Raw genomic sequence first — 11,420 nt, forward strand, 5'->3', positions numbered from 1 at the left:
CCCTGGGGTGAGCCAGGACAGAGGGAGCGCAATGGAGGAGAAAGAGGACTAGCAGGACACACTAAAAGAGTTAGTCAAACTAAAACAAAGTGCGTTAAGTGTGCTCGGCGTCAGCGGGAGGGAGTATGGCCGAGCCCCTGCTGAAGAGAACCTTCTCCCGGCTGCGATCCCGACGGAGAGCCGCCGACCCCAAAGCCTCCGGTAGGACACAGACACCAACGCAACACAAGTTCAAGTTTAACGAACGATGTTGTTCTTTTATAGACAATCCGAGTGGAATATTTCGGAAGATGCAGTTAGGTTTCGGAACAGTTGTGGGCTAGAAAACTAAGTTAGTCTGCACAGCCGCTGTGAGCCGCAGGCGGTCAGACAGAAGTTCCCGCTGTCACAAGGAAGCACGGAGACCGTTATAGATCAGATTCAGATACATAATATACATTACAGCGTTATAGATAATACATATAGATACATAGGCCTAACACGTTATACGCCACATGCAAATTATATACTGTACTTGCATGCTGGCTTTTAGATCAGAAACGGATATACCATCGTTATACTTCACATACACAGGCCTACACCGTTACAAACCACATACATTACACATAGGCCTATCTATGTACACGCCTATAGATCAGTTACAGATATATCAGGCATACATGCATCGTATTACATACACATGTAGGTCTTCTTGTACAACATATCAGTATATTCAAGAAAGAGAAAGCATGAGGAGGTTTTAGAACAGGCTGTTTCACTTCTGCACGTCTCCTTAGGACCCGTAACCCTGTTTATGTTCCCAGCAGACAGACAGACAGGCAGGCAGGGAGACAGACAGACCAACAGACAGACTGACAAACAGGCAGGCACAGGAGTAGGAAACACGTCATCAGCACAGTTATGATGTCACGGTGATGTAGAGAGAGAACTAAAGAGAGAGAGGTAGAGAGATAGAGGTGGAGAAAGAGAGAGATAGAGAGAGAGGTATAGCAAGAGATATAGAGAGATACATAGAGAGAGAGAGAGAGAGAGGTACGGTAGAGAGAAAGAGAGAGAGCGAGAGAGAGCGAGAGAGAGAGAGAGAGAGAGAGGTGTACACTCAGAGGTTAGTAGTCAACTAGCAATATGAATGAACCATTGTAGGCGTGTGTGTGTGTTTATTTACCCGGCATTAAGTTGAAGTTGACTGCTTACTTTGTGAGTCTGGGATGAATAGTGAATGGAATTGTGTGTGTGTGTGTGTGTGTGTGCGTGTGTGTGTGTGACTGTGTGTGTGACCGTGTTTGCGTGTGTGTTACTGTATATGTGTGTCTGTGTGTGTCCCTGGTCAAAAGCACAGAGCAGTCTTTGACAGTCGAAGCTCTCCTCTTCTCTTCTCTCTTTAATTACGTTCTAAACTGTAAATGCTAGAGATATAAGCTTTTAGTAGCACACACACACACACAAACACACACACACACACACACACACACACACACACACACACACACACATAGACACACTCAGACACACGTCTTTAATGTCCTTCTCTTTGTGTCCATTTTGTGTTTGTGTGTGTGTGTGTGTGTGTGTGTGTTTTTAGATGTCTTTGTCATTCAGACTTCTTCGTCATCATCATCATCATCATCAAGCCGTGTTGGCCCTACCACCCCGTCCTCAGGACAACACATCACCGTTGCTAAGAAACAGCAGTGGGCTCAGCAGGGCTCCAGCCGGGACACTCTCCCAGGAAACAGCCAGGCTTCATCTGGAGGCCTCCCTGGTAGACAGCACCCAGCCCAGGCCTCATCCGGAGGCCTCACCGGGAGGCAGACCCTAGACCAAGACCAGCCCTCATCTGCAGGCCTCACTGGGAGACAGCCACTCCCTGATGACAAGGTACCAATCCCAGTGACACTCTCCTCTCCCGTACCCTATCCACATTGCCGTCTCCTTCTCTTGTCGAATCCTTTCCTTCTATATTTGTGTCCTCTCCTTCTCTCTTAGTGTCCTTTCCTTGTCACCTTTTCTCCTTCTCTCCTACTTTCTTCTCCTTCTCCTTCTCTCATTCTTTCTTAGTGTCCTCCACTACACTTTCCTCTCCTCCCCTTAGTGTCCTCTCCTAGTGATCTCTCCTTGTTGTGTTCTCCTAGGGTTGTGGAGTGAGGCCTTGTGTTGGTCTGGACCGGGAGCACAGCAGCAGATCCCAGGCCCAGGCTTCTGTCTCACCCCCCAGGGGGCCCTACCTGCAGAGCCTGGAGCGCAGCAGACGAACCTGGGTAATGTCCTCAGGAAAGGCCCAGGCTTCAGATGAGGCCTCCCGAGTGGAGTCCTGCAGAGAGCAGGTGGAGAGAGGAACCATCTGGTACAACCCCATTCCAGAGGAGGAGGAGGAGTTGCTCTGGAGGAGGAGAGAGGAAGAAGTGGTGCTCTGGAGGAGGAGAGGAGAGGAGGTGGCAGGAGGAAAAGGGCATTCAACCCTCACGCAACCTGCCGACGACCCCACACACGTTCCAAACGATGTCGCACATCCGAACGATGACATCGCAAACCAAATGGATGAGATCACAGTAGAACACTTAGGTAAGCGTTTACTTTTGTAATGTTGTGTGGTCACAAATATGATGACCCTTGACCTTGTAACCCTAGTGTTCATCATAGTATCACATTGTCCCTGTTGACACAAGCGTTTGGACGTCACGCGCTAACTGCATTATAATATATGTTTATATATATATATAGTACTGGGTGTATCATGTGCAACATACTCTGAACCATCACTTGTCACTCTCTCCCCCTCTGCCTCCACCTCTCTCCCGCCTCTCTCTCTCTATCTCGCTCTCTCCAGACCTGCCTAGCAGTGTGGCTCCGCCCCCAGAATCAAGCCCCTCCTCTCAGAAGAAGGTGGGCATGATTGACAGGCTGAAGTCTCCCGGGACGGTCCGGAAGCTGTCCATGAAGATGAAGAAACTTCCAGAACTCCGACGCAAACTCAGCCTCCGCTCCTCCCGCTCAAATCGCCACGGGAACAAAGCAGAGGGAGGGGAGGAGGGGGCCTCCTGGAGCAATAAGGAGACGCCATCCTTGTCATCAAACCAGAACGTGCTCAGCAGATATCACCTCGATAGCTCCGCCCCCCCAGCCAGGCCGGTCCGCCGGTCCTCCAGGGGGCGCTCTAGCAAAGGAGGTATGCACTCAATACCGTCACGAAAATACCATTTATGACTTAATACTACAGTATTACAAATACTATCGAGCAGTATTTATTACTAAAGACTAGAAATGTTATGACCATAGAAGTCTTATTGTACAAAATATTAGTACTACAAATGTATTACAATACAATATTACTATGCTCTAGAAATGGAGGCATTAAGTAAATACTATAAGTAAAGTAGTACTTATTACTAAATACTCCTGTACATCACTGGAGTGATTTTTGGTCTATGACCCATATTTCCGTTTGATAAATCTTGCAAACCAAACTGAATTATTTTAATGCTTTCAACATACTGAAACTATATTACAATATTATAACAACACACTGTATCTCTTAGGTTACCTTAGTGATGGGGATTCCCCTGAACTGCTGCCACGGCAACCGGCCGCCTCCCAGGCGGCCCCAGAGGGAGGTTATGACGTCACATCCTTCCGGCTGTACGTGGGCTCCGAGCAGCCCCGCGGCCCTCAGAGAGTCTCTGGGCTGCTGACCGTCCACCTGCTGGGGCTGGACGAGATGAGCAAGACCAGGTAGCTCCATCTAACCCCACCACTACCTAACACCATCACTATCTAACACTAACCCCACCACTACCTAACACCATCACTATCTAACACTAACCCCACCACTACCTAACACCATCACTATCTAACACTAACCCCACCACTACCTAACACCATCACTATCTAACACTAACCCCACCACTACCTAACACCATCACTATCTAACACTAACCCCACCACTACCTAACACCATCACTATCTAACACTAACCCCATCACTACCTAACACCATCACTATCTAACACTAACCCCACCACTACCTAACACCATCACTATCTAACACTAACCCCACCACTACCTAACACCATCACTATCTAACACTAACCCCATCACTACCTAACACCATCACTATCTAACCCCATCACCATCCTGCCCCAACACTGCCTAACACTAACCCCATCATCATCCTACCCCATCACTGTCTGACACAAACCCATCCCTGTGTAACACTAACCCTATCGCCATCTAACCCTTTCACTATCTATCACCATCTCATCCCCTCTAACCCCATTTAACCCCATCAAACCTCATCATCATCTAACACCATCTAACACCATCTCACCCCATCTAACCTCACCACCATCTAACCCCATGTCCCTCCTGCGCAGGTGCGACAGCGGGGGGAAGGAGGTGTTCTTGGCCATCCAGGTGGACGGGGTGACCAGGGCCCGCACCGCCCTGCTGACCCTGAGGGGCGCGGCCCTCCCGCTCAACCACACCTTCCACCTGCAGCTGGAGAGGGCCAGGCAGCTACGGCTAGTGGTGCTAACACCACAGGCTAACACAGGTAAATACTACGGCTAGTGGTGCTAACACCACAGGCTAACACAGGTAAATACTGCGGCTAGGTGTGGTAACACGGCTAAATACTACGGTTAGTGTTGGTAGCACTAACGATAAGCTAGCATACTCACCAGGCGATTGTCCAATCGGTCTCCGTGGATACCAGGTAGCTGGGCCGGGTTCCTGACCTCTCACTCTCTCACTCTCTCACTCTCTTCAGATCCGTTGACCAATGAAACACAGACTTCCTCCTCCAGTGGACCAATCAAAAACAGAGTCTGTTGTCTCGGAGGGCTCTCCATCCCTCTGCTCTTCAAAGGTCTGTCTGAATGCCTGTCTGTCTACACGTACTGTATGTCTGTCTGTCTGTAACATATGACTGTAGGTGGAGGTGCACCATGGTCCGTCGGTGAGGTCATGGTGCACCGTTGAGGCAGACTTATATGAGCACTACTAAAGATATTTATTAACACATTTGACAAGAGGGCATTTTCCCCCTGCGATACGCAACTGCAACTACCCATCTATGCATGATTAAATGAATTCAGAAATGGTGGGAGCGTTTCATTACGCCCAGTCTAGCCAGTGTAAAGTGTGGCATTATGTGAAACAGAATGAGGGATGGGGATTGTTAATATTTATTGATATCGATACCTTTATCGATACTCCTTATCGATCCGAGTCTTTATCGATACCACTATCGATACTTTTCTATTATTTGGTGGAAAGACGACACGACAATATGTTTTTAACAGAACTGGTATTGCTTTTATTGCTTAACAAGTGAGCATAACAAAAACGTTTCTAGCCTTCATGTTTTTAGTGATTAGGAAAATATTTAGGAAATAAATAATTGTATTTTAAATTAAATGTCATTTTTAATAAATATTGGCATCAGTAGTTTAATTATATATTCTAAAATGATTAGAGAACTATACAACTGTATTACTCATTTTTCTCGCCAAAAACTCAATTTCCCATTTCTTTATGTTACACTTGAACGCATCATGATAACCTAATAGTCGTTTTACTGAGCCAACCTGAACACATCATCACGCAGCACGTCTGAAACTTTATTTACTTTTCAAGCTAACTAGCTTGTATGCTGCCGATTACAACATGGATTTGGATTGGATTACTATTTTATTTTTATTAGATTGATTAGATTTAAGTGCCGTGATGCGACTCGAGGGACACACAATTACGTTACAGGACCTATGGGAGAAAAAAAACTGACGAGACTCGATAGTGGTATCGATAAGCCCAAACGTTATTGATTTTCGGGTTTTGAAAAAAGTGGAACCGGGTCCTTGATAGAACCGGGTTTCAATCCCCATCCCTAAATTTAACATCAAACCTTTTTCCCTGTGTCTGTCTCTACCTGTGTGTCTACCTGTCTGTCTCTACCTGTGTGTCTACCTGTCTGTCTCTACCTGTGTGTCTACCTGTCTGTCCCTACCTGTGTGTCTACCTGTCTGTCTCTACCTGTCTGTCTCTACCTGTGTGTCTACCTGTTTGTCCCTACCTGTCTGTCCCTACCTGTCTGTCTGTCTACCTGTCTGTCCCTACCTGTCTGTCTGTCTACCTGTACGTCTCTACCTGTCTGTCCCTACCTGTCTGTGTCTGTCTACCTGTCTGTGTCTACCTGTCTGCCTGCCTACCTGTCTGCCAGCCTGCCGTTCTCAGCAGCTGTGTGTTAAGTTGGATCCGAGGGGTCTGCTGTACGTCAAGCTGTCTCTGCAGGAGCACTGGAGCGTGCCGTCGACCGCCCCACAGGTACGACATAGTACTTCTACGTAGTATTACACAATACAATACTTCTACAGTATGATATGATATCACTACGACATAGTACCACTCAAGTACTCATACACAGTACTGCTACAGTACTTCTACACTACGACTATAAAGTAATACTACATCACACAACTACATAGCACCACTCAAGTACTCCTACATAGTACTGCTACGGTACTTCTACACTACGACTATAAAGTAATACTACATCACAACTACATAGTACCACTCAAGTACTACTGCATAGTACTACTACATTACTGCTAGATAGTACTATAGAACAGCATGGTAATGTGCGGATGTGTCTCACTGCAGGAGGGCGGTGAGAGAGTGTTTGGAGTGGAACTACACCATCTGGTGGACAGAGAGAGGACTGCTGCTCCCGTTCCTCTGCTCATTCAGAAGACAGTGAAGGAGATAGAGAGGAGAGGGATACAGGTACCTATTCCTACCCTTCTCCCTGCCTGGTTACCTGTCTGTCTGTCGGTGGTGGGTCTGACCAGGGTATGTCTGTCTGTCTAACTGTCTGTCTGTTTGTCTGCCTGTTCGTCTGTCTGTCTGTCTCGTTTGTGTGTCTGTCTGTCTACCTCCCTGTCTGTCTACCTGTCTGTCTACCAGTCTGCTAACATGTCTGTCTCACTGTCCTTCCGTCTGTCTGACTCTGTACCTGTCTGTCTGTCAGGTGGTGGGTCTATACAGGTTGTGTGGCTCTGCGGCGGTGAAGAAGGAACTGCGAGACAGTTTTGAGAAAGACAGTTCAGCCGTGTGTCTCTCTGAGGAGCAGTACCCCGACATCAACGTACTCACAGGTACCACTGTAGCACTCCCACTAGTACTACTGCTAGTACTACCGCTAGTACGACCACTACTGCTCGAACTATCTCTAGTACTAGTGCATACCGTAGTACGACCACTAGAAATATCTAATATATAACAGTACTGTGTATTTATTAGTACTGTGTATTTAATCGTCCTGTGTATTTATTAGTACTGTGTATTTAATCGTCCTGTGTATTTATTAGTACTGTGTATTTAATCGTCCTGTGTATTTAATCGTCCTGTGTATTTAATAGTACTGTGTATTTAATAATACTGTATATTCCAGGAATATTAAAGGACTACCTCAGAGCACTGCCGTCCCCCCTCATCACCAGCCGTCTCTATGACGATGTGCTGGCCGCCATGAGACTCCACCCCCTGCAGACTGGCCCCGCCCCCTCATGCCCCGCCCCCTCTGGCTCTGCCAACAGCCCGGTGGAGCTGCTGGACTGCCTGCCCCCCCCAGAGAAGGTAGGGGGCACTAGAGAGCTGATCCCCTCTCTCTCTCTCTCTCTCTCTCTCTCTCTCTCTCTCTCTCTCTCTCTCTCTCTCTCTCTCTCTCTCTCTCTCTCTCTCTCTCTCTCTCTCTCTCTCTCTCCCTCCCTCTCTCGATACCCCTGTGTGTGAATACATTAACGTTGAACTACTTGAATGCATACTACTGTTTGTGAATATAAAATAGAAATACATAAACGTGTACTGCTACTCTATGTAAAAAAAACTAGAATACTTGAATGTGCTTCACCCTCTACTCTCCAGGCCACTCTGTCTCTGCTGCTGGACCACCTGAGCCTGGTGGCCTCCTTCAGGTCCTCCAACAGGATGACCCCTCAGAACCTGGCGGTGTGCTTCGGCCCCGTTCTCCTGGCCTCCACCGACGGGGTGCCGGCGGTCCGGGAGGGGGGGAGAGAGGGGGGGAGGGAGGGAGGGAAGGACGGCCCTCCGGTCACGGCGGTGGACTTCAAGCGCCACATCGAGGTGCTGCACTACCTGCTGGCGCTGTGGCCAGGTAAGACCCAAACACCACCTGTAGAAACACCTCCAGGTAAGACCCAAACACCACCTCCAGGTTAGTTAACTGTAGAGTAGACCTACTAACCAGCACCTCCAGGTGAGGGTTGGTTAGCTGTAGAAACAGCTCCAGGTGAGGGTTGGTTAGCTGTAGAAACAAGGGTTAGCTGTAAAGTAGACCTCCAGGTGAGGGTTGGTTAGCTGTAGAGTAGACTTACTTACCAGACACTCCTACTATGTTACCAGACCAAAGAAGACGTGGAGAACAGGACCTCAAGAAGGTGCTTCGTTACCTGAGGAAGATGGAACTGTTCTATGTTTATTTAAGCGTTTTAAGAGGTTATTGAACTGGTTTATGAATTGTTTTGCTGCAGTTCCGTCGGGCCGAGATCCGGAGGAGGATGAAGTCGATGCCCCTCCTCTCTACTGCCCCCACCCGTCTCCTCCGCCATCACCGCCCTCCCCGGCCATTACCCACAACCCCCTGGGCCAGCAGCCGAGCCGCGCTGCCCTGCGATTGGCTCTGCCGCAGAACTCCAATCAGCAAGTGGTTGTTTCTCGCCGGGGGCGTGGTCTGGCCCGATTGGACAGCCCTCCACCAATCAACCGCTATGCTGGGGACTGGAGTGTCTGTGGGAGGGACTTCCTGTCTGGACAGGATGCTGATTATGATGAAGTTGCTGGAAGTGAGAGTGAGGAAGGTGCGTTTTGCTGATGAGAGCCTTGAGTCATCTGAAAAAAGTATCTGGAATGCTGAAAATCTTGCGGTGGTCTTCTCCTCTCCAATCCGTCTCTTCTTGCTGTGTTCCAGGGAGCGATGAGGAGGAGAAGAAGGAGGAGGCGTGGTCTTCAGGACGGATGTTCATGGAGGAGTTTGACGCTCCGTTCAGCTGCAGACTGAGCCTGAAGGACTTCGATCGCCTCATCCTCGACCTGGACCGTGAGCTGGCCAAGCAGATCAACATATGTCTGTAGTGTGTGTGTGTGTGTGTGTGTGTGTGTGTGTGTGTGTGTGTGTGTGTGTGTGTGTGTGTGTGTGTGTGTGTGTGTGTGTGTGTGTGTGTGTGTGTGTGTGTGTAATCCAGACATGACCAGTAGAACTCAGAGACGGCTGGTAATGTTGACCAAGACGTGACCAGCAGAGCTCAGAGACGGCTGGTAAGGGGGACTGCGGGTCATATGTTGAGGCTGTGTGACAGCTGCCTGCTTCACCGTTTAAAACACCACGCAGTGCCTTTGTGATAGTATTTTTGTATTTATGTGGCACGTCAGGGTAGATGTATATGAAGTATGATGGGAAGGTCAGTTTGCACTGTTTAAGCCTTATTCTAAACAAATACGAGTAGTACTATTCCTAAGAACCAAACAACTCAAATATACCAAATACTATTAAATAAGCTATCAGCTATGCTTCACTTTAAAGTTCTCAACATCACATGTGTGACCCATTAATATATGGCTGCATCGCTGGTTACCATATGAACCAGGTTACCATGGTAAACATCTGCTGGCTGCTACCTGCTGGTTAATGATGTTAACCAACCGCAACCGACCCACCTGGTTGACATGGTAAAAAAAAAATTTAAACTATGAAGTGCAGATTATTAGCTGTGTATGTTGCTATATATTTTGCCCTTTATTGCTGGGTGTATTCATATTATAACCAAAACAATCAGATTGGACAGCTGTGCTGCCAGATAGGTTGCCACGGTGATGCCAATAGTAGACTAATGGAGAATGTTATTGATCGAAGTTTTTTCTGTTTTGCATAATGAACATTACCAGGTGGATCCAAACAGTATTACTTTTAATGTTGTTTTAACGCTAATTGTGTTTCAGTTAAGCCATACTATGTTGTCAGTGTTAGGGCTGGTCATTACAGAGCGCCCCCTCTTGATGTCTTGCAGTATTAAACACTCCTTTCAGGAACCATGTTGGGTAGCTGACTGTAGCAGGACGGGATGTTTTTCCCAAGGTACGGAGAATTCAGAGTTCTAACACATCTGTAGTTTAGGGATCTTACCCATCTGTAGTTTCGAGTTCCATCTGTAGTTTCGAGCTCCTTCATCTAAGTGTTTCATCTGTAGTTTAATGTTCTAACGCATCTGTTGTTAAGAGTTTGTATCCATCTGTGGTTTAGAGTTCAATCAGTAGTTAACTCATGTGTAGCTTAGTGCCCTTACCCGTCTGTAGTTAAGTGTTCCATCTGTAGTTTAGAGTTCTTAACCATCTGTAGTTGACAGTTCTATCTGTAGTTTATAGTTCCATCTGTAGTTTAGAGTTCCATCTGTAGTTTAGAGTTCTTACCCATCTGTGGTTAAGAGCACCATCTGTAGTTTAGAGTGGTTACCAAACTGCCGTTAAGAGTTCCATCTGTAGTTTAGAGTTGGTCCTCTTTTGTAAAGCAACACAAGGAATTCCAAGGCCATATGTCATGTTTAGCAAAGTGTACATTTTCAGATGTCATGTATAGTATGGAATATTTTACATGCCATGTTCTAAGCACAACAAATAACCATTTCCAGTTTGTTTTATCAAATGTATTATTATACGCGGTGTAATGGTGTGTGTATTTTATTTTACGTGTTGCACAACTTCAGTACGCACTTATGTTTTACTGTTGGTGATGAAGATGATGGTGAGGACAAAGATGTAACCAAAGTATTAAAGCACAGTTGCCCAGGCAACCTGACCGTCTGTCTCTTATCAGACAAGTTAATAAAAAAACGTTTTATTGTAATCCATGTGTCCGTTGTATATAGAATATTCTTGAGTATTTTGCAGTATATTTATAATTATTTCTATATATTGACTTTGACTCTGATACCTTGATTCATTGTGATTATTGTAGGCCTATAAATTATTGTCGTAAATTGAGTGAGTGATGTGGTGTACTTGCTAGATATTATATATATAAAATATGAGCCTAAATCTTGGTAAATTAGTATAACTATTGGTGAGCGTGATATGGGCTACTGTAGGCTATGATTATATTTTAGTAGTATATTGACATGAGAGTTATTATTATATTTATACTATGTTAGTAGGCTAGTAGTGTATACAGTATATACTCATTGAATAGATGTGATTATATTTTAGCAGTCAGACAGTTTTCACATTCTCAAACGATAACGATAACGATAATATGATAATCAAACAATATAAATAAACATTATAACACATATAAATAGGCATAACTTTGAAAAGTAAAACATAAATAATCTAAAAGATAACATAGGCCTACTAACG

The 11,420-nt window shown here is 46.2% G+C and overlaps 1 protein-coding gene across 1 annotated transcript; it reads left to right on the top strand.

The window, feature by feature from the left end:
• On the top strand, window positions 1–10,911 carry syde1 (synapse defective Rho GTPase homolog 1). The gene is made up of 14 exons (XM_084475023.1): window positions 1–201; window positions 1,583–1,878; window positions 2,133–2,562; window positions 2,828–3,166; window positions 3,537–3,729; window positions 4,370–4,548; window positions 4,765–4,863; window positions 6,217–6,320; window positions 6,657–6,779; window positions 7,024–7,150; window positions 7,447–7,631; window positions 7,920–8,169; window positions 8,546–8,872; window positions 8,983–10,911. Exons 1-14 carry the CDS (start codon window positions 126–128, stop codon window positions 9,144–9,146), a joined length of 2,892 nt encoding a protein of 963 aa, XP_084331149.1. The 5' UTR covers window positions 1–125; the 3' UTR covers window positions 9,147–10,911.
• Window positions 10,912–11,420: the final 509 nt, after the last annotated feature.

This window comes from Micromesistius poutassou, assembly GCF_964030765.1.
Source record: "Micromesistius poutassou genome assembly, chromosome: 11".
In the NCBI taxonomy this organism is placed as follows: Eukaryota; Metazoa; Chordata; class Actinopteri; order Gadiformes; family Gadidae; genus Micromesistius; species Micromesistius poutassou.